Source organism: Acanthaster planci, linkage group LG05, assembly GCF_054643075.1.
Source record: "Acanthaster planci isolate LZ-2023a linkage group LG05, COTS_SCS, whole genome shotgun sequence".
NCBI classification, from domain to species: Eukaryota; Metazoa; Echinodermata; class Asteroidea; order Valvatida; family Acanthasteridae; genus Acanthaster; species Acanthaster planci.
Genome location: NC_141781.1, coordinates 16,289,801 through 16,311,693, shown reverse-complemented (window position 1 = coordinate 16,311,693; position 21,893 = coordinate 16,289,801). Strand labels below are relative to the sequence as shown.

At 41.4% G+C, this 21,893-nt stretch overlaps 2 protein-coding genes across 4 annotated transcripts in view; both read left to right on the top strand.

Moving 5' to 3' along the window:
• Positions 1-21,893, top strand: part of supt7l (SPT7 like, STAGA complex subunit gamma) — a 206,684-nt gene that overhangs the window by 165,324 nt on the left and 19,467 nt on the right. The window contains exon 9 of one of the 3 annotated variants that reach the window (XM_087136882.1): positions 157-6,977. The exons of 1 other annotated variant lie outside the window; for it this stretch is intronic. In XM_087136882.1, the coding sequence (XP_086993008.1) occupies positions 157-237 (81 nt within the window). In that variant the 3' untranslated portion in view covers positions 238-6,977. Of the gene's footprint in view, positions 1-156; positions 6,978-21,893 lie in introns of those variants that run through there. One more of the 3 variants, XM_087136880.1, reaches the window with a different exon arrangement.
• On the top strand, positions 7,011-20,179 carry LOC147799116 (uncharacterized). Its single transcript, XM_087136864.1, has one exon. The coding sequence runs from the start codon at positions 7,038-7,040 to the stop codon at positions 8,676-8,678; it is 1,641 nt and encodes a 546-aa protein (XP_086992990.1). The 5' UTR covers positions 7,011-7,037; the 3' UTR covers positions 8,679-20,179.

The window sequence follows — 21,893 nt, the reverse complement described above, 5'->3', positions numbered from 1 at the left end:
AACGAGAAATTGAAGCATGTTTAAGGGATTTCCTTTTGTCTTAAAGCCAGATCCCAAATTATGTTTTTGGAAAAGTAAGTTGCACAATGATCACAAAGGGTGCCAACATGAGCTGACACAACTAATTAGTGCTCTGGAAAATCAACTTTATTTCAGTCAAATAAAAAATCGCCTCCATCTCTTCCAACAATCCTACTGCGAGTATTACTCTTGTCGACCATATACAGTCAAGTTTGATACGAAATATGCCTCCGAGGAAAGAGAAAAAGGGACAATTTCAACATCGTCCACATCGAATCTCTTACTTGTGCCAGACGAGTCAGGTGACCTTCCCGGCCCAACAAATGCATCATCACACATAGACGACACAATAACAAGTGTGAGGAGGGAGATTCAATCCATGGCAGAAGATTTAAACAAAAAGCTGGACACTGTCATTTTCAATCAAGAAAGCCTGCTGACAACAATCAAAACTTTGGAAACCAAACACAATAAGATGGAGGAGGCTATCCAGTTTTCGTCATCGACAATTGAAGAAATCCAAAGCAAAAATAAATCCATGTCTGACAGGATTCCCAAGATGGCAATACAGATGAATACAGCCCTGACAAAAGCCAAACACCTTGAGGAGGCCACCCTGCAACTGGTGTAGCATTCCATAAGTTTTAAGTTAAGGTTCAGTGGGATCCCAGAAAACCTGAAGGAGCCAACTACTTTCCCCTATGATACGGTCAAGAAGATCCTGACTGAACGTTTCAATATGCTGGACGCGGAAATTGAGGCTGCCCACCACACAGGCAGGGCCCTGAAAGCAACAACGGACAAGCCTCAACATATCATTGCCAGATTCTTGTACCGAACCGAGCGTCACTCTGTACTTATGGTGCCAAGGAAGCTCTGACAAACACGGGAATGTTCATTCTACCTGACTTGCCAGCTGCCAATGTCACCAAGAAAAGATCTCTGCAAGACGTCACAAAAAGGGCGTGTGACGCTGGCCACCACCCCATCTTCCGCAATGACGATTTGTGTATCCAGGGAAGGAAATGCACAGCACCCAAAGCCACTTGAGCACATCAGGGCTGTATCGTATATTTATCATCCTATTATATTAATCTTAGTTGATTTTCCGGTCCACAATAATTAATTCCCTCCTGTATACTCATACACCGTATTACTGATTATTGTAGTGTTTAACTGGTTAAACCAAATTTTCTTCAGTTGGCTTGACTGTTTAGTATTTTATTCTTCGTGTTCATTTTTTATGTCAATGGTGCTTCCTTGTGTGTCTCGTACTCTGCCAGTTAAAAGTTATCAACATGAGATAGTTTGTAATGCTTGTGACAGTTGTGTTTTAAAATATCGTGGCTAGATCTCCTGAACTTCTTGAGAGAGAGACTAATAAAGCAGCCCCAAGGCAAAGGGATGCAGGCCCGTTTGGGTGGAAATGTACCGCTGGAGGAATTGATTGCTGAACCTGCTAAATAAGTCACCAACATGAATGTGACTGAACACCTAGTTTTGAGACATACAAAGCAATTCTGGTTTATTGTACAACAAAAAGAAAGGCAGTAAAATGACGATGAATGTGGACTCAAGTAGGACCCTTTAATGACTTGTTAAATTCGCCATATGGTAGACTAGCACAAGTGCAATGTTGACTACAACCAATGTGTGGTTGACTAACTCTTGCACAAGCTTGACCACCTTACTGCATGTACTGTGTGGTTTACTACAATGCTAATATACAACAGCAGTGGAGCCTATTCGAATGCATGTGTGGTTTACTTGAGTGCATGTGTGGTTTACTACAGCTGCAGGTGTCTCTTGTCAACCACATACATGTAGAACGTAACCACAAGAAAGCTGGGTCCCAGTTCACCACTATTCACCTGAGCAGTGAACACCAACGCTGCTCTCAACTCGCGGTATACGCTCACCTACTTTTGGTTGACATAACATATCTGTGAAGCCTCTACTTCACGTGCAAAATATCTCATTCCACGCACCAACAAAGAACAGACCACTCATCCTAACTACATGTGTGGTTGACTAGATTGCCTCTACGAAGAACGACCATTACTCTAGGTGTGGCTTAATTACTACTTCTATTCCACGCACCAACGCGGAACGCAACAAAAATCAGCTTATTCTAGCACCAACGAAGAATGCTACTAGGCCAAATATACACTTCCCGCTGCCAGTAACCTAGCGGTGATACTCAGTCTTTCTAGAAAGCCTAACCATTAACATGACATCTCCCACCAGCAACTATAGCGGTCTCCTAGTCAACCACACACACACCACGTGCAGCTATCCTAAGCCAACCATACACAACTAGCACTCAGTAAGAACAAAGACTGCTTACCTTATGGCTTCTCTTCACTGCACTGCTTGCGCACACACTCCCTCGTGCACACGGCACAGCTGGACAGCATGCAGCCAATCACAACGCTGCACGCGCTGTCCACATGACTCTCCCCATGACATTACTCACCGGGGAACTCCCCTAAATTGACCAATCTTTTAAACTAAACTAAGTCACATTTTCGCTACAATATGTTTCCCTTTGGATTGTTAGATAACCATGATTTTCAGGTTGTTGCTCAGGGTAAGATTAACTCACCATCAACTACCTATAGTCCAGAGTCTGAATATGCTGATTCTAACATCCCATTTCATTTTGACAACAATTCAAATTATTACTCAAATGAACAATACACAAGGGCCTATAAATATGAACGGTTTTTTCTCCTGCAAATCAATATTAGAAGTCTTTAAACAAATTTTACCAACCAAAGATTCTTCTGTTCTCAATGAATCACAAGTTTTCAGTTATTGCATTACTGGAAACCTGATTGGAAACAGAACCCCATAATCACTATTTTTTTACCAGGATACAAACTTATAGTTAACAACAGACAGGGTAAAAAATGCGTGGGCATAGCCCTCTTTCTCCGATGAGTTTGATTTTAAAATAAAACAGGACTTAACTTTTTCTGAAGAGACATTGGAAACTCTTCTAGTTGAAATTTCATTTCCTGTCTTGTCTCTGGTGACTTTAACATTAACTTACTTGATTATATGGCTCCCAACTCTCAGGCTTTTGTCAATATTATTTCTACTCATTCTTTATTACCACTAATTAATAAGCCTACTAGAATAACTGAATTCTCAGCCACCATAATTGATAAGATTTTGTATAAAGTGTTGCCATCACCAAATGCAGGCATTATCCTGTCTGATATCTCAGATCACTTACCAGTTTTCACGATAATGCCACTCAAAAAACCTTCCACTCATCTAACATCCATAATCGTGTTCATACTCATCATTTTACTTCTTCTAATATACGAAGAAGATCTCCATACTACTGATTGGTCTCCTATAAGAACCTGTGACGATCCCAACCAAGCATTCAATTGATTTATTGACAAATTCAACGAGAAGTTAGACATTAATATTCCTCTAAAATTAGATAAACCTACATCTAGGACTAGGCGTAATTCTACAGCTCCTTGGATGACTAAACTTCTTCTTAAACCCATTAAAAAGAAAAATTAACTTTATAATCATTATATTGCTAATCTGACAACTGAACGAAAACTGAAATATACTAAGTACAAAAAACATCTTAATCAGTCTTTTACGGAATTCTTAAAAACGATATCATGCTAATTAGTTCAATCAGGAAAAGAATATTATTCATAATACTTGAAAAGTCATCAACTAGGTTTTAAACGATAAATTGCCCTCCCAGTCTATCAGTAGAATTATCCATGAAGACAAACCAATTGGTGATCCTGACCATAATATTGCCAATTGTTTCAGTGAATATTTTGTCAACCTAGGTCCTAATCTTGCAAAACATATTCCCTGTCTACAGAAGTCATTTACCTTTTTTGAACTTTTATAACTTTTTGAATAATCCCAACCCAAGATCTTTGTTTTTGAAGCCAATAAATGAGAAAGGGGTGATTGATATCACCAAGAATCTAAAAAATAAAACCAGCACTTGTCATTATTTAATTAATTGCTTTATTATAAAAAACTATTACTTCAATTAGTGATAGTAATAATAATTACTATTTAATTATGAACTAAATTTTTAAAAATCCCTCTCGTCTTAATTAATCATATAATGATTATTATATTAATTAATCATATAATTAATGTCTCATTTAAAACTGGAATAGTTCCTGATGCACTAAAAATTACAAAGATAATTCCCATTTTCATAAATGGGGATGTTTATTTTGTTTTTTAACTACAGGCCCATATTTATTTTGACTTGCTTGTGTAGGATATTTGAAAAAGTATATATACTCTTTTTATCCAGTTTTAGCAAAATCTTTCAACTCTCATTAATACAACTAATCATGGGTTGAAATCCATTTGTAATTGGTTTGTTGTGAACAAATTTTCTCCTAATATAAAGAAAATTTATGTTATTTAGTACAACTGCTAATTAATTTCCTATAGACATTAAAATAAATAATGTATCCATCGAAAAAGTTGATTGTATTAAATTTAAACTATATATTGACTCTAAATTAATCTGGGTCAAACATGTTGACTGCCTTCGTAAATTTATTGCAAGAAATATAGGGGTTATCAATAGAATCAAACATTTCATCCCTCCTGTAGTTTTAACTTCACTTTAGGCTTGGAGTCAAAATAGAAACGGTTGACCAAGCGGGAAATGGTTGCCCTTAATCCCCTTTCAAACCGTTGCCCGATTCAACTGCAAGTGGGTAATGGTTGCAAGGCACCGTTTCCCGAAAGAGAATTGGCTATGCGGCAACCCCTTTGATGCATACTACCATCTCCCCCACCTTGTTACAAAAGCCCTGACTCCCAGCTTACCAGGAATGGTTATTGTGCATCGCCTTTGTTGTGTAAATTGGCCAGTTCCTCCACAGGCTTCGCACGGCTTATTCAGAAGGCCGAAGCAACTAATCTCTTTCAACAAAAAACTAACTCCATCAGAGTCTGTGGGCTTACGTGCATCAGTTCTCATGCCATTGAATTAAAATCTGTTGGTTTCTTTCCCCACATCTAGCACTGTCAGGCAGTGATTTCCACATTATAGGTTGGTTAAAGATTGGAATAGACAAGAGACAAAATGGAGAAGAAAACTGTCTTACATCACCGAAGGTATTTTCATCAGCCAACAGCATCAACTGTTTCTTATCTTTATTTACACATACACTTTTAATTTTTACCATCGGCACAATCATCTTCTTGATCGAATTGCTCAATTTGCATGACATTGTTTTTTGCTTTTTACCCGTTTTCCCGATTTTTGTTTTACTTAAAATCCATTTCTTGTTTGAAGATTGGTTTTCAGTTACCCGTTGACTTGGTCTTGAAACATTTTCATTGAAACGTAAACAACTGTACTAGTTTTCCATTGTAAAACTCGGAATAACGTTTATTTTCCACTCCTTTCCATTACAACTGGTGAATTAATTTTCATCCAAATGCTTCTAAATGTACGGAGGTTTTTCATAATAAAACTAAGGATAAAGGCAATGCTGTTAAAACTTGAATAAACCCTTCATCTTACTTGATTAAAATTTTCTACGGAAGCTATGAATAAATATATATAATTAACATCTCCCCAACGCAAAAATACATCTTGAAAATAGTTTGTTGTACCGCTGCTTCATTTTGACTTGGACCGGCCAGCCGACCCCGGCAAGCTCGGTGGTCGAGTGGTTAAGACATCTGCACTAGTAAGCAGGAGGTCGTGGGTTCGAGTCCCACCCGAGTAAGCTTGTGAGGTTTTTTTTTTCGCAAGCTCTTGGACAGCACTGAGCATACAGTGCTTATTAACATACGCTGGGTACGGGCAAAAACCGTTATGTATATAATTAACATCTCCCCAACGCAAAAATACATCTTGAAAACATTATATTCTTATGACTTTGAAAATCGGGGCCTTGAAAATTGGAAACTGTGCTTTTGAATTGGTGATTTCTCTATGATCTTTCCCATTTAGTCAAAATTCTTTATATTGCTTTTCGGTGCTGTCAAGTATCTTTGGTCCATTATTACCAAGTGTATTTGGAATCCTAAATCTTTTGATGATTATTATACGCACTAGGCTGATTTACGATTCTTTGTAGCGCGTCAAAAGTGGACAACTAAAAACTTCAAATTTCCACCATTTTCTCATTTTCTGATAGTAGATGTTTGGGTTTTGTGAAGTTGACCGCTCTATTCTGAGCGTAGGGAGCGCTAGGGTCGTTTCCGTTTTTAACTTGTCCACTTTTGGACCACCCCGTCGGCAAAGTAAAATCCAAATTTCTGCTATGAAAATTATGAAAATGGGTGATGCAACTTAAAAAAAAACGAACATCTACTAGCAGAAAATGAGGCGGTCCACTTTTGACGCTCCATAGTCGACAGTGTACGGATTCCAGTTGTCAATCTTCTCCAAAGGGTTTTAGGTTTATACACCAAAATCATTTGGAAAACAATTTCAAGAATAAACTACTTATGTGTACTTACGTTTCTTTTGGCAGCTGCTTTCCATTTTCCACTGATCAATGTCACGCTCCTGAAAATTACAGTTTGTGTAAAGTTCAGGGACTTCATGTATGGAGGGCTTGATTGCATGAATGTGCATGCATCCCGAAACGTATGTGCACAAGTGCGATTATTGGATTACTGTTCAAGCATCAGTGAGCTTGCTGAAAGGGTGAATGATGTGAAGCGTGGCCACTGGACAAACGATGCCAACTTCTTGTTTTTTAATCACACAGTGTTTGACCCACATGAAAATGATTTAGTTTGTAAAACCAACCAAAAAGATGGAGTACAGTTTGAGTCCAATGCGATGCGATCATACATTTAGCCCTGTCCATGGAGAAATCAGCATCTCTCTGATTAGACCGGAGCTGCTCAGTCCTGATCAAGCTGCAAAGTGTCCAGCATCAAGGAAGCGACTGTTTGACGAAGTTCCATTTGAAGCACGCGGTGCCTTACCAAATAAGCCTGGCAGAAAAGCGTACTACCAGAAATATGACAAAATGGTGCCGACTGTGGAGGCTGCGCTTCTTGACCATGGATTTGCTGCACACAGAAGAAGGTCTGAAACCTGGTCATCAGTCGGAGTGTCTGCCGAGAGGTTACGAGAAAAAGTTGCAAGGGAAATCCCTGGGCTTCCGGCATCAGTATCTACGAGCACTGTCAAACGGCTTTTCGTTACTCCTAATAAAAAGCACAGAGCATCCAAGTATTACCACGGCATTATTGATGCCAAAATTGGCATCAAGAAAAACGACATCGGAAAAAGTCACCCTGCATCTCATTTCTGCCGCACCTCTGTAAATTACGCATTGGAGATGGCTGCTTGCTTTAAAGACAAAGTTACGGCTTGGTCAGTGGATGACAAAAACAAATTGCTTGTAGGAGGAGGACCCTGTGTTGACCGGAGGATGTCTTTCAAAACCTACTTCATGAAAGACGATATGATACATTATCCTGACCACAATTTCGCCACAGGGTATAAAATCATCCCCAGCGGTTATATGGAGTTGCGGAAGCAGTCAACAAGTAAACTGCGGAACCAACGATCAAGATCTGAAAGTCCAGAGAAAAGGCGATCAACATCTCTCCTATCTTCACATGAAGATCCCCTTCCACTCCGAAGCCACCCTCCAGCCACATATCGGTGTGACAAGCTCGGGCGTCGCCATCTCATTTATCCAAGAACTGGCCCGTTAACGCTTTGTCTCAGGGGGAACAAGTTTCACAGAGCATCAGTCTACAATCATCATACAGACTTGACACCTCTTCTCCGAAGTGTGTGCGGAAAAGGAAGGAGAAATGCAGCTGTTATTGTTAGTGACAATGGCCCAGACTGGAAAAGGAACAGCGTGAAAGTTGTGTTGATGATGGGGTGGCTGTGGCGGGATCTTGAACTTGACTATTTAAATATCATAAGCTACGCACCAGGAGATAGCCGGTTCAACATGATTGAGCACAGTTGGGCTCCGCTCACGATGTGGCTAACAGGACTTCAGCTGCTGGCTGTAGTTCCCGGAGAGCAGAAATCTCCAGAAGAACAAACCAACCTGTCCAGCAAGGAAAGAAGACGCAAGGATGCCGCTGTTCTAGACGCTGCAATTAGTGATGTTCAGCGCTGCCTCAAGGGGAGAGTTTTTGACTCTTTTCAAGTTAAAGCAGTTCCCGTCAAATCCGCATCATCGCGCATCTACAGCGATGAATCCACCGTTGATGAACTAACAGACGCAAGCAAGAAGAAGATCGCCAGCAGTAATTCACTGAAAACACTTGCTGAGGAGTACAAATTCCTTTGCAAGCATTCTGTGCAGCGGTCCTATCAGTTGGAATTTGTCAAGTGTCAAGAAACTACCTGTCGTCATTGTTCCAGCAAGCCTATTCAAGCACGCACTCTCATGATATTTCTTCGGGAGTTTGGGGGTGGGTGCTGTTTTACTCCCCAGTCATCAGACAAGTGTCCGGGGCACTACAAGACATGGGAAGAAATGGCGTCTCTAGCAACAGCGGGTAAACTCAAGAAAATGGATCTGGACGAGGGGCTCAGTTCAAGTTTACAAGGAGAATATCGCAGATGCAAACATGGCTGCAGAAAGGTGTTTCAAAGCAGAGCGGACAAGGATCGCCATGACAATATTCTTCATTAGCAAGACCTCTGCGACAAAGGAAAAACCAACAGCTCTTTTCAGAGCCACCACATTTCAAAAAAGAGATGGATTTGCTGTCAAATAAAGATCCAGAGGCCCTCCCCCAAAAGTCCTTTACGTCTTCCCATAAAGCATTCCTTTTCTATTTCCGATAAAAATACAGCCCCAAACAAGTCGGCTAGATGAACAGTTTTAGAGTAATTTCTTCTTTAAAAAAATCAAGCTCTCAAACGCAAAGAAAAAGTTGAAAACAACACAGAAAAATCCTTTCACCGTTGCAACAAAACCTTTTTACCCCTTTTTTGTTCTCTCACGATCAAGCAAAAAAAACATAAAAAATTGCAACCCCTGAAACAAAAACATTCCTTCTTCAATTCGTAAAAAAATACAACCAAAATATGTTCTTTTTGGGGGGAGCGCATGTACCAAAGGCCCAAGCTCAAAAGAAATGACGCAACAGGAATAATTGCCGATTGTTGAATTATTCATGTCGCTGAAAAGAAAACTACTGCACCCGCCAATGTAATTGTGCGCTTTAAATGACGTATTCAAGCCGTACATAGGTATCCAATCAAAGTGCTTCCTTGCGACATTCAGCAGCTTCATCAATACGTCTGGTAAGAGGTTTCGTAAATCAAAAAGACGGACGGAAAATAAAATAGACACGTCTCTCCATGACACGATTTGTGCTGGAAAGACTACTTACTTGTACATCGGGCACCTCCAGTTGATGGTTCTTCACATTCATGCAGGTACACGTCATGTACATGCCGCGGGCTTATTTCGGTGTTGTTTCGTCGTCATCTGTTTCGTCCGACAGTCTTGAAGGTCCCTGGTTTATGCTTTTATTTCTTTCTATCTCACATGTGAATCGAATATATTTTCATGTAACACTGAGGTTCATTATTCTTAACAAATCACAACATATTTGATCAATCGTAACCGAGGGACCCTTTTCACATCAGCCACATTCATGTGTACATGTCCATCACACAAACATCGCTTAAAACACAATACGATCTTTTCATGTAATACACCGAAAACACTGCAAAGCGTTTCGCCTTGAAGACAATGAACAGTTCCACTAGGTCTTGTGGATTCTGTAGAAACGAAAGTCGAGCGTATACATCACTCTTCCATGAGATGTGATGGCTGGTTTAACAAAAGAACAGAAATGACTTATAAATGAGCCCATTACTCAGCCTATTTGAAAGTAAAATTATTTGGCTGTGTTGTCTTCCACTCGCAATATTACATAGCGAGAGAATAGGCAACCGAGGACTGCACGCATGTATAAAACCGAAGCATACTTTCTTGAACATTATAGATGCAACAATCACGGGTCTTCAAAATCAATCTAAAAACTAAAGTAAGAAAACTCAAATAATGTTGGTATTTGGGGGCAGTGTGGCAAACTGAAGAAAAAAAAATCTGTAATATCCATGAAAACGGTAGTACAAACCTGTCCCCCAAACACCCTAAACAATGTTGAAATATCAATGGGCTGGGGTCCCAGCTGTTGGTGAACAGCTCAATGACTCATCCACCAGCCACAATGAATGTAATCCCTAAAGCTCAATATTGTTACAAAGAATCACTCTGGAGCAGTGTTCATTGAACCGCAAGCCATTTTGCTACAGACCCCGTATTGTTGCCCGCTTCACTTTGAAGCGGGTAGGGAGCTTATCGTTTGTCTATCGTTTCCCGCTTCATGAACCGGTTCTACTTTGACTTGGTGCCTTACAATACTTTAATATTATGGTATCTTAGCAATGGTATTCTCGCATGGGGAGCATGCTCCCTAAGTAATCTTAACAGAATTTTCCTTTTACAAAAACGAGCCATTGAAATTATTGACTTTACTGATTTTAATGCTCACACTGATCCTCTATTGTCCGCACATACCAGTAAAATGTTGAAAATCAAAGACATTTACTCTCATCAGCTGGGATCCCTTATGTATCAATTTGTTGCTGGTTCCTTACCATCTTAAATTAATGCGCTTTTTACCAGGAATCTTGATGTTCATTCTCATTATACTGGTCAAAGTGCAAATTTTCATCTGCCATTAATGTTGTGACGTGACAGAGGGCACTAGTCACTAAGTGCGGTGCAAAGTTATAGATAACGCTCTGCCCAGTAACAGAGGCAGATGTTAGGTGCGCATAGCTGTGTGTTAAGCTGTATAGAAATTTAATTAATTCTTGTAGCTTGAAGAATTTGTTAAATTTTATACTATGAGATTTTGAAAAAATTGTGTGAAAAAACAAAGAAGACTTATCTATAAAATACAGAAAGGAGACATGTCAACAATTGGCGCAAACTTATGTTAAAAATCACCGAGGCTCATTTTAACAGTACCGGAGAAACCTAAATATACCTACTGAGATTACATCTCTGTATGTGTACAGAAGAAAGGCAGTTTAGAAACTTAACCACTTCATGCCGGGACATTTTTCAATGTTGATGATGCTATCATTTTTTCCGTTTTCAAAATCCTTCAAAAATTCATCATTTCATTCAACGGTCGTTTATAGCCAAACGAAGTAATCTTTAGGCACTACTCTAAGTTGACAGGTGACCTTCATCGACGCCCGAGTATTTCAGCCAGGCCTACAGCCTTGTAAACAGAGCGCAGATTGTGCGGTGTTGTATAACTTTCTTTTGTTCACGAACCTGGCTCAGTGCACTGCTGACCTGTTTTCAATAGGGGCCAGATTAGTGTGCAGCAGTGCTGTGTGGGGCTCATCACTGCGGTGGTGGAGTGCTTTTGTCCCCGGTGGTAATCCGCTTGCTCTCAATGCCCCAAACCCCGGTATATGGTTTCAAACCAAGGCTGGGTTATCACCACTTTTGAGAGTGAAAAATGCCGGTCATGCCCAGCAGCCTGGTCTTTTGTTCGGAGTACGGTCTTTTGTTACAGGGCCCTGTTTCCTTTGTCCGAGTTCGGAGACCCCAGCCGCGCATATAAACCATACGTCTCGGATTCCATATAGTTCGCGGTACCCGCTGCTTCATTTGACTCGGACCGGCCAGCCGACCCCGGCAAGCTTGGTGGTCGAGTGGTTAAGACATCTGCACTAGTAAGCAGGAGGTCATGGGTTCGAGTCCCACCCGAGTAAGCTTGTGAGGTTTTTTCGCAAGCTCTCGGACAAGCACTGAGCATACAGTGCTTATTAATATACGTTGGGTAAGGGCAAACCTGTTATATATAATTAACATCTCCCCAACGCAAAAAATACCTCTTGAAAATAGTTTGCGGTACCCACTGCTTCATTTGACTCGGACCGGCCAGCCGACCCCGGCAAGCTCGGTGGTCCAGTGGTTAAGACATCTGCACTAGTAAGCAGGAGGTCGTGGGTTCGAGTCCCACCCGAGTAAGCTTGTGAGGTTTTTTCGCAAGCTCTCGGACAAGCACTGAGCATACAGTGCTTATTAATATACGTTGGGTAAGGGCAAACCTGTTATATATAAAAAGAATTTATGTTTAAGAGTAAAAATACCATTGTTTTAAATGAACATGTAATTAACTTAAGAGAACAACTGGATGAGATTCTGAAAAAAATCGAAGAGTCCACTCACTATTCCAACCCCGAACAGTCACTTTTTCAACGAATTTCCTTTCATGCCTTTTGCCATCTGATCAACCATAGTGCGCCTTTACGTGCTACTATGCAGCACGGTGCTGCCACATTGTTCGTCCTCTTTTTAGCGTCATTGCTTAAAGACGTGTCATTCTTGTCATCTACAAATTTTTTTTGTTTTCCGTTTCGCTGTGCCTTCTGTGGTATCCTGATGAAATGTAGTTTGTTGTTGAGATTATACTGTGTCTTTTGTCCCTTAATATGTGCCTTAATATGAGCTGATGTTTACTTGGTCCCCCTGCTGTGTCTGTGTGGGCATTGGAGCCCACTGTCTGGGCTAGAGAGAGCAAAGGTCCTTTTACAGACGAGAAGGAAGGAGGCCTACCATGACAATCCATCACGACTGGTCATGGCTCAACGTGCACCACGAAGTGGCAAGCCCAAGCCTCCCCCACCGACCCTGGAGGCCATTTCATGCATAAGCCAACCAGCATACAAGACCATTTCAACGTGGGCACCCCGGCGTGAACCAGACAATAGTACTTCCTGGGTCGTCCCCCCCTCAATACCCTGGGGCTGCCCGGGTGAATATGCTGTCAGAATGTAGATTCTCCACTGCGTCTCTGTAGTCCACAACCAGGGTATCTGAACCCACAGCCTGCTATGCCATCGAGGCTTCTGCATGCCTCACCATATTCCTTTATCCGGCCTTTCCTTAGGGCTCTCCGGGAAGAATGCTTCTGAATCCACTACCACTGCGAGTCATCACGCACAGCCTCCTTCTGAACGTGGTCTGCAGATCGACCATTTTTCTGCCATTTTCGTCAATCCGGTCTAGTCTTAAACATGTCTGCACACTCTCCCGTGTGAAGGAGCCCCCAAAACTCTGCATCTTCTTCAACAAGGATCAGCTAGCAAGAAGTCACATTCTTCCAAGCATCACGACACCTCTTCAGCAATCATATCGGCTTTCCCGTCCCTCTTCTAGACACTTTCTTGCTGATCAGCCGCTTCGATCCGTAACGGCCACCCTCCAAAACAACTTCAGATCCCAATCCTTTACCTGCTGATCCACCTCCAGATCCCTCTTCCTTGGCCTTCTCTGCCCAAATGCGGACATACATCAGCTGTTGACGCAGGTTCGGATAATCCAGTGGTCAGTCAACCTACTGCCAAACCCGCACATGACTCCATCCAGGACATGCATCATGATCTGGCCCAGACTGAATCTGAACTTCAACATGCATCTTCCAGATATGAAGAGATAGACTCTGCAGCCAGTCTTACACCAACTGAGGTACGTCTTCGTCTGCTCCAGAAAGAAAAGGATTCAGGTCCTGGGTCTGCCCATCCCATCGCTGGCCAAAGAGGACTGTGAGTTGTGTCTATTTTCAAATGTCATGCAGTCAGACTGGAATCCCCAGAGTCAATTTTTCTAGTGCTACCTCTGTACCATTCCTGTATGGAGATGTTTAAAGTCCTCTTCAACACAAAAAAATGGTGCCTCCATGCAAGGAGAGCATGGAACTATTTCCAGTTTCCGAGAGCAATGTCAACAATTTCCTGTCTCTTCTGGAGTTACCTACCACCGCCAAAGACAAGGTCACTGCAGACTTGGCCAAGTCTTCTGGCAAGGCCCCCTTCTACATAGTAGTATCTCTCTCTTTCCTGCAAAGAAAACTCTCCTGTCTCTCCAGACCTTGCTGCTATTGCACTCAGAGCCCTGGATGTGAATGTCAATTCTATCTTCAAGCAGTTCTCGCAGATGTCCTGCCAAGCCACATCTTCTCGCACAGTTATTAAGCTCTTGAGGTGATGAACATCCCATGAAAGATAAACTGCAAAGCCTCCCCCTAGAAGACTTATTTGCTGGTCGATTCATAGACACATTGAAATCAGAGGCCATTCCCATCAAAACAATTCAAAAGCTCCGCTTCCGTAATCCCCGTTTGCCACCTCTTTGGCAGCAGTCGACTCCTAGTTGTCGTGCTCAACAAACCAGACCCCTCCGTCCGCAGCACTTTGGGGACCGCTACTCTTCCCACACCTTTCGTCCCCAGGATACCAGTCAATTTTCACTCTGCCCTCCCCTTCTCAGCCCACACAAACATCTCAGAAGACTTGCAGACCAAGAGGGAACACCCAGTGCCTCCCCTGCCCATCTGGGGGTCGGCGCCGATGACCACCTTGCTTCTTCCGCGACCCCCATTATTGAACCTGTTGGGGTCCGCCTACAATTTTGGCGAGACATCAGGTTCTGGCAAGACATCATGTCAGAAAGATGGGTTCTCTCTATCTCCATCCTACCCTATTCTCTGCTTAACTCCAATCCCTTCCAACAAGAACAAATGGCTTGCATTGGTGTTAGAAATAAACTCTCTTCTCCTGTAACTGGCCATTGTTCCTGCATCCCAAAACGGCAATGAGGGCTTTATCTCAGCTTTCTTCCTCACACCAAAAAAAGAACCTGGCAAGTGGCACCCTATTATCATCAACCTGAAACTGCTAAACACTAGTAAACAAGTCCCACAGAACGTTCCACATAGAGACCTTCGAACAGTTACTTGATCCCTGCCAATATCAGCCTGGGCTGCATTGGGGGATTGAGAAAGATGCCTATCTTCACATCCCAATCTGCCCATGGGTCAGCAAGTTCCTCCACTTATCTACAACAGAAGAACCCTGCTGTTTGGCCTCTTGACATCCCCAAGGGTCTTCACTTGAGTGGCCAAAATCATTCTCCGGTTAGATGTCCTGATATTCTGATACCTCGATGACTGGCTCATTATATTCAGGTTTCCAGACAAGGCTGCAGCTTCCATATGCCTCACTTATGATCTTACCAGCCATCTGGGGTTCCTCCTCAATGATGAGAAATCAAGACCAGTCCCTGCCCAGAATCTGGTTTACTGAGGAGCTCGACCTCCATCAGGGCCTTATCACCCAATGCATCAACAACCTGATGGATTGTGTAGGTCTGTTTGTTTCTCCCCAGTTGGCCCAGATCAAGCATGGTTTAAATATGTTTCTATTACGGATCTCATCCTCCCTCATTTTTGTTGGTGGCTAATACAAAACCATTGAGACTGCCGTCTGCCATTCCTGAAGATGGATCCTCAAGTGGCTATTACTTCTGACACGTTCCAACTTGGATGGGATGTCTCCCTCCCCCCCTTCCAAGTCTCAGGTACATAGAAACCTTGGTTTCTTGGAAACTGCATCAACATTTCTGAACTCCAGGCAGTTTTCAAGGCTCTTCGTCACTTCTGCACAACTGTGAAACACAAACGTGTTCTGATCCTGATCCTTTTTCAAGTCAAGAGTCAATTTCTAAATAATGTACATCAAAACTAAAGTGATACCCATTTATAATTTCTTTGTTTTGTTCAGTACTTTATTGGTTGTATCTTTCACTCTTCAAACTGACTGCCCTTAAATGATAATGACATGGCTTGCCTGTCTTAGTGTTGGTTTGTTGGTTGAACATGCACAATATTCTCAATTTTCTGAACCCAAAAATCACCACTTTTGGAGTAGACATGGTGTTCATTTGCCATGTGTTAGGCAAGGAACAAAATTGGTTCCTGCTGTCATCGTTATCTATGTGCGTGCGGGAACTAGTTTTAATAATAATGTTTGGTGCGCGTGCGCATGATTGCAGTGTGAGAAGAGAAATCTTACTACTGGCATCGAACCAGTAAATCTTTTTTCGCAAAATAATTCTCCCCCCCCAAAAAAAAAATTTGGGGCTTTTCTATTCAAATACATTAGTTGTACATGTAATAGAATCTGACATAAGAGATTGTGAATTTACCATTCCAGGTTGGTGCCTGGATTGGTGATGGTACATGTTGTCATTTTGCAGTCTTCGTGCGGCCAGTGGTAAACCACTTAACAGTATACAGTTATGTGGGCTGTATAGAAAGACTGTTCTTAAAACGGATGTAATCAGACTACACATAGGCCTATGCCTCGGGCCCACACAAACTTCATACAGCTCGCACGCGCCATGCATGACATGTGCATGATGTGCGTTGGTGCCAGTGGAGGAACGCAACGCGATGCCACACGTGCTTCTTTTGTTAGTTTGTATTTTTATTTATTTTAAGAAAAGATTTAATGTCAACAAGTCGTTTTTTTCAAGTTGAGTCAAGTCTCGAGTCTTTTGTTTTCAAGTCAAGTCAAGTCTCAAGTCATTTTTCCCCAAGTCAAGTCAAGTCTCGAGTCTAAAAAATAGCGACTCGAGTCCGAGTCAGTGACTCGAGTCAACAACACTGGATACCTGCCTATGTAGTAGGCCTTTCTGATGAAGCTGCCAAAATGGCCATAAGGGGCAGACACCAATCAGCTCACAAGGTTTTGCAACAGCAGAATAAGACGTTTTACTTCATGGTGTGAAAGAAAGGGTGTGGCTCCAACAGAGGCATCTATAACTGCAGTTGCCGACTTCATTCTGCACTTATTTTCCATCGGCAACTACAGCTCCACCATTACTGCTATCCACGGTGGCTTTTTGGATCAGATAACATCAACCTCACACACCTCCTTTGTGGTATGTTCATGGAGCATCCCCCTCTAGACAGCGCATTCTATCCCGGGACTGATCCTGTGTACTTCAGCTCCTTAAGGGTTACCCCTTCAAGCCCTCAGTGAGGCCTCCTTACTGCACACCTCGTTGAAGCTGGCTTTCCTCCTTGCCGTAACCTCTTCATGCAGGGGCAGCAAGCTGTGAGCACTATCCATCGCTGAAGGTCACATCAGATGGGAGCCATATGGCATGATGGGCTAGATGGGCCGTCTGGGCCATCAGGTTCGCCAGTCCTGAATGGCCGACCTCTTCGGACGACAAACCCAGCCTTATCAGAGCTCATGACGTCAGGATAGTGTCTACCTCATGGAAATACTTACGAGGCATCCCAATGGAGGACATATGCAAGGCAGAATGCAGAAAGACACCCTCATCATTCACGGTATGCTACCTGAGTGACGTGTTGTAAAGAGACTGTTCCCATGGCAAGACAATCCTGTCAGCTGTGCCGAGGCCTCGAGGACCATCACCAAGGTAGGTCACAGCCAGTTCTACCGAATGGCATCCTCCTCTCATTGGTGAGTCCTCAACATTCCCTTTTTTTCTTTCTAATTGTCCGAGACCTAATTAATCACATCATTTTTTATCACACTAGTGTGCCTTTGCCAACCCTCCTCCGGAGTATGGTGCTGTAAGCCCAGTATCAGTCATCATTCACTCTTTGATCCAACTCCATTCAATTTCTTTCTAATTAAGATCTTGATGAGTTCCCATATGTGGTAGATTTCCAAGTAGCCCCTTCACTCCCCAAGACACTTAGGCCATAATTTTACGACTAAGTCTGACCACAGGTTCTGGAAGTTATACCGCCCAGCCTGCACCCCACTCTGTATAATCACCCTCAGAATGTTTCATGGTCAGCCGTCTTTCAGTCTTCCCTCGGTCATCAGACATCGCTCGGTCCTGCTCCATCACTGTTCAGTCTACACTTCCAATGATATTAGTCTGTGTTTATGAATAAAACACTTTAGACCCGATTATCATTGTGAAAGTATGATTTCTTCAATTTCAACTTTGATCACATTAATAAATTCAAAGCCAGACCCACACTTTACAGTGCTGCTCTGCTAAAGTAGTGACTGTTTGGGTAGGATGAGTGCCGTGGACTCCTCCCCCCCCCACCCAAAACAGGGGGGGAGAGCCAATTAGGTAATACCTACCCAAACAGTCTATGTCTGCCCGTCCTCCCCACTCTTGCTCAGCTCTTACACTCCTAAAAGGGATGAACATGGTGGCAGCGCTGCACTGCATTGTAGCACTAAAGAGCACACTGTGGTTGAAGAAAGTTTTAGCGAATGACAGAAGGTGTGAAAGGAAATTTGCTAAATTAGCAACTGTTTGGGTATGTCATATATTGAGAGATAGAAACTGACACGAGGTCGAAAAAATGGCTACCATATTAGAAGGCCATGACTTATTATATTGAGCATAATGCATAGTCATATATAGAGGATGCACTTCACATTTTGTGGTGTACATTATCTTGTACATACTACACTTCTCCCCTCTTTACAGTGGCGGGCTAACTTGTGAATACATGTCTTGGATCCTATTGATACATGTTGTTAGTTTTAAAATTCTGAAAGAAATAAACTAACACATAATTTTACAATACATGCTATTTTTGGTTAAGACTGTTTGTTTGTAAGGTTGTTTGTTTTTGTTACAAATTTAACTTCACTAGTGCCTTACAATTTCGCAGTGGGTATCATCTTTCCTGAATGCTAGTAGTACTACCCATCCTTCCCACACTTTTTTTTTCTGGTACTGGGTTTGTGAACACTGGTTGGTCCTGAGCACCACTTTCATCTGAACTAGTTTGAATTTCTGTCTCCTTTGATTTAACCTAGTGTTTAATGGACTGCCCCATTTCTCTAATACTTGTACTGTCATCTTTGTCCCCAATCATACCCAGTAGTGGAGGACAGTCTACTGCTGTTGCAACAACACTGTGAGTTTCCACATTTTCTTGTGACTGCAATACATGGTCGGTGTGGATGGTTTTTCCATTGCCATACATGTTTACCAGATATGTACAAGGGCTGCAAACCTGCAGTACTGGAAACCACTTCACCATACCGCCAAAATTACTCTTGACCCTCTTGACTCTTATTCTGTGGCTAAGTTCTAGAACTTGTTCCTTAACTCTACCCTCATCATGGTACTCACTGTGTTTTTGTTGATTTTCTCTCACATATTGTACCAAGTTTGGTTTAAGTAAGAGAACCTAGTTCAGGGATGTCTCTTTAAGAACAGTTTAGCTGGAGTTTTCCGGTTGTAGACTGTGACATGTTACGGTAACAAATTAAAAATTTGCCAACTTGGAATGGATTGACAGATCTTGTTTTCTTGGATCAAGCATCTACTGAATGAGTGCCCTTTTGACAGTTTGAACAGTGCGTTCTGCAGCCCCATGGGAGGCAGGATGGTAGGGTGCCACACGTTTGTGTTTTATTCCATTTTTATTCAGAACTCCTTAACGTAGTAAAACCTGAGGGCCAAATATCTGATACTATTTCCTCTGGAAGGCTGTATGCACTGAACAATCATTGCAATGTATCTGGTATCTTACTTGTTGTCGCAGTAGTCATGGGATAAACTTCAACCCACTATGAGTGGCTGTCTATGGCAATAAATAACTGCAAATATGGTAATAAATAACAAAATCAACATGTAACTCTGCCATACAGGAGTTTGCCACATCCAACTCTGTAAGGGTGCAGATGGAGGGGAATTCCAAACAGATTGGCATGTACTACACTGATTTTCCAAATCTTGGATGTCCTTTTCAAGACCTGGCCACCATGCTAAGATATAAGAGATAACTCCATGCAAATGCTTTTAAATGCTGTGACAAATTCCAAGGTATTTTTCATGCAAATCATTCAACAATATGGTTCTAAATTTGGTCGGAATGACAACTCTGAGGCCCTGCACTACACATCCCTTTTCAACTGACTACTCATTTCTACGAGCATAATAAGACTGCATATCTTTGTCTCGTACATGATTGGGCCAACCATTCAAAGTGTACTACTTCTCTGACGGATCCTCTGCATTAGATGATTTTCATCTGATGCTGAGTGGCATTTCTTTGCCACATCTCATGGCAAAGGACCTTGTGATGGATTGGATGGAACTGTAAAGCATTTGGCTTCAAAAGCCAGTCTGCAGAGGCCCTACAAAGATCAAATCTTAAATGCACATCAGCTCTATATGTGGGCAAAGGTAAATATTCCAGCAATACATTTCAATTATTTGGACACAACAGAAGTGGAAGAATGTGAAGAATTTCTGGAGAACAGATTCTCATCAGCAGTGGCTATCAAGGGCAGTAGACAGCTGCACACATTCTCTCCACATCTATTTCTGCGATCACACCTTCTAGTGACACACATTTCAATGGAAATTAGCACTAAGTGTGTGAGAATCATCAAAGAAATTTAGTAAAAGGAATATAAGTAAAAAAGGAATTTTGATTGCGACGTGTAGTTTAAAGTGGTTTTCTAAGAACAGACCATTTGCTCTTACTAATAACTTCAGTTGTTTCATTTTAGGAGCAGAACTTCCACCGTTGGAACTTGTACAAAATTCTTACGTTGTTGATTGACATAACTATAGAAAAATGGCCATAACTTTTTGATTTTAGAGTGCTCAGAAAGATTGAATTGGATACTACTAAAGCAGGAACCATACTTTCAAACGCATTTTTTTTTTAAAATTTAATGATACTTTTTTTAAATGGGTCAAAGGTCACAGGTATATGTCAAAAGGTCATTATGATCCTTGATTCATAAAACCAAATTTTCACATTATCAGTGAAAAGAACATGTATTTTCGATTATTTTGATACTAAATTTGTAAATATTTGATGAAAATTTTGAAAGTTATGTTTCATTTTTACTTAAAAGGTAGATTTTTAAGTTAAAACTGTCCATTTTTTGGACATCTCCCCTGACCACATGGAAGGATGGATTCCTTTAAAAATTGGCATGTATTCATTTTTCATTGGTGTCTACAATCACAGCACTTTTTATAAAAATCTGAAGACCTAAGGTCAAAAGGTGTGTTGGTCTGACATGGAATGACTTATCTGCAAGTCCTTATTTTCAACTGTTCCAATTGGCATGAGTTCCTGAGTGTGTGTTGTTAAAAAAAAATGAGTTACGCTGAGGTGGCAAGAGATGGCGATGCCTATCAGATACAAGTAAGGATTTTGCAAACTTTAAGATGAGTTGTTCTCTACACTGACATAATGAATCAATTTTAAAAAACACCAATAATGCACAGTATGACAAAGTGGTTGGATAACCAATTATACTTGGAGCATGTTTCTGCACTCCCTCAATGCTTTGGTTCATAGCATTTGTGATCCCTGAAGACCATGTGACAAATCCAACTTGCAATAGAGGATAATATATAATTTGTAAATTGTTAGTAAGTCGGACACTGTCACCTGATTGCTGCTCAACTTACTCAAAATGTACAACCTACGTGAAGCATTTCTAATAATGTAGTTAACATGTAGATCGCACTTGAGATCATTTTGTATGTTAACACCAAAAAGTTTCAAAGAAGGTACAATACCGAATTGCTCACCATTAACTTGTAAATTAACAGGAGTTGGCACATTGCAGAGAAACGAAAACTGCATGACCTTACATTTGGATAAATTTAATTTCATATCATTTGTGTGACACCAATCCACTAAGGAATTTATGTCAGACTGTGAATGTGAGTGGCCGCCTAGGGGGACAAACTTAAGCACACTGATATCATCGACATTGAGTATTGTAACAGTAACCTAAACAGGCCCAACTGCCAGTAAGGGGGACTAACTATATTTCTATTAAGTTAAATAGTTTAATATTAAAAAAATCAATAAGAATGCAACAAAGGAAATTAAAGTTATACCTTCAAGCAATTGAATTTATTAATTAATAGGTGCTTTTTTAACCAATAGCAAAACACCAGGGGAGGGCGAGTTACAAACTGAAATGGTGTGAAACTGTGTAAAATACTAGTAGATGTAGGACGACTGCA

Coding starts and splice junctions, on each gene's coding strand:
- LOC147799116 (XM_087136864.1), top strand. CDS start 7,038: ATGGTGCCGACTGTGGAGGCTGCGCTTCTTGACCATGGATTTGCTGCA.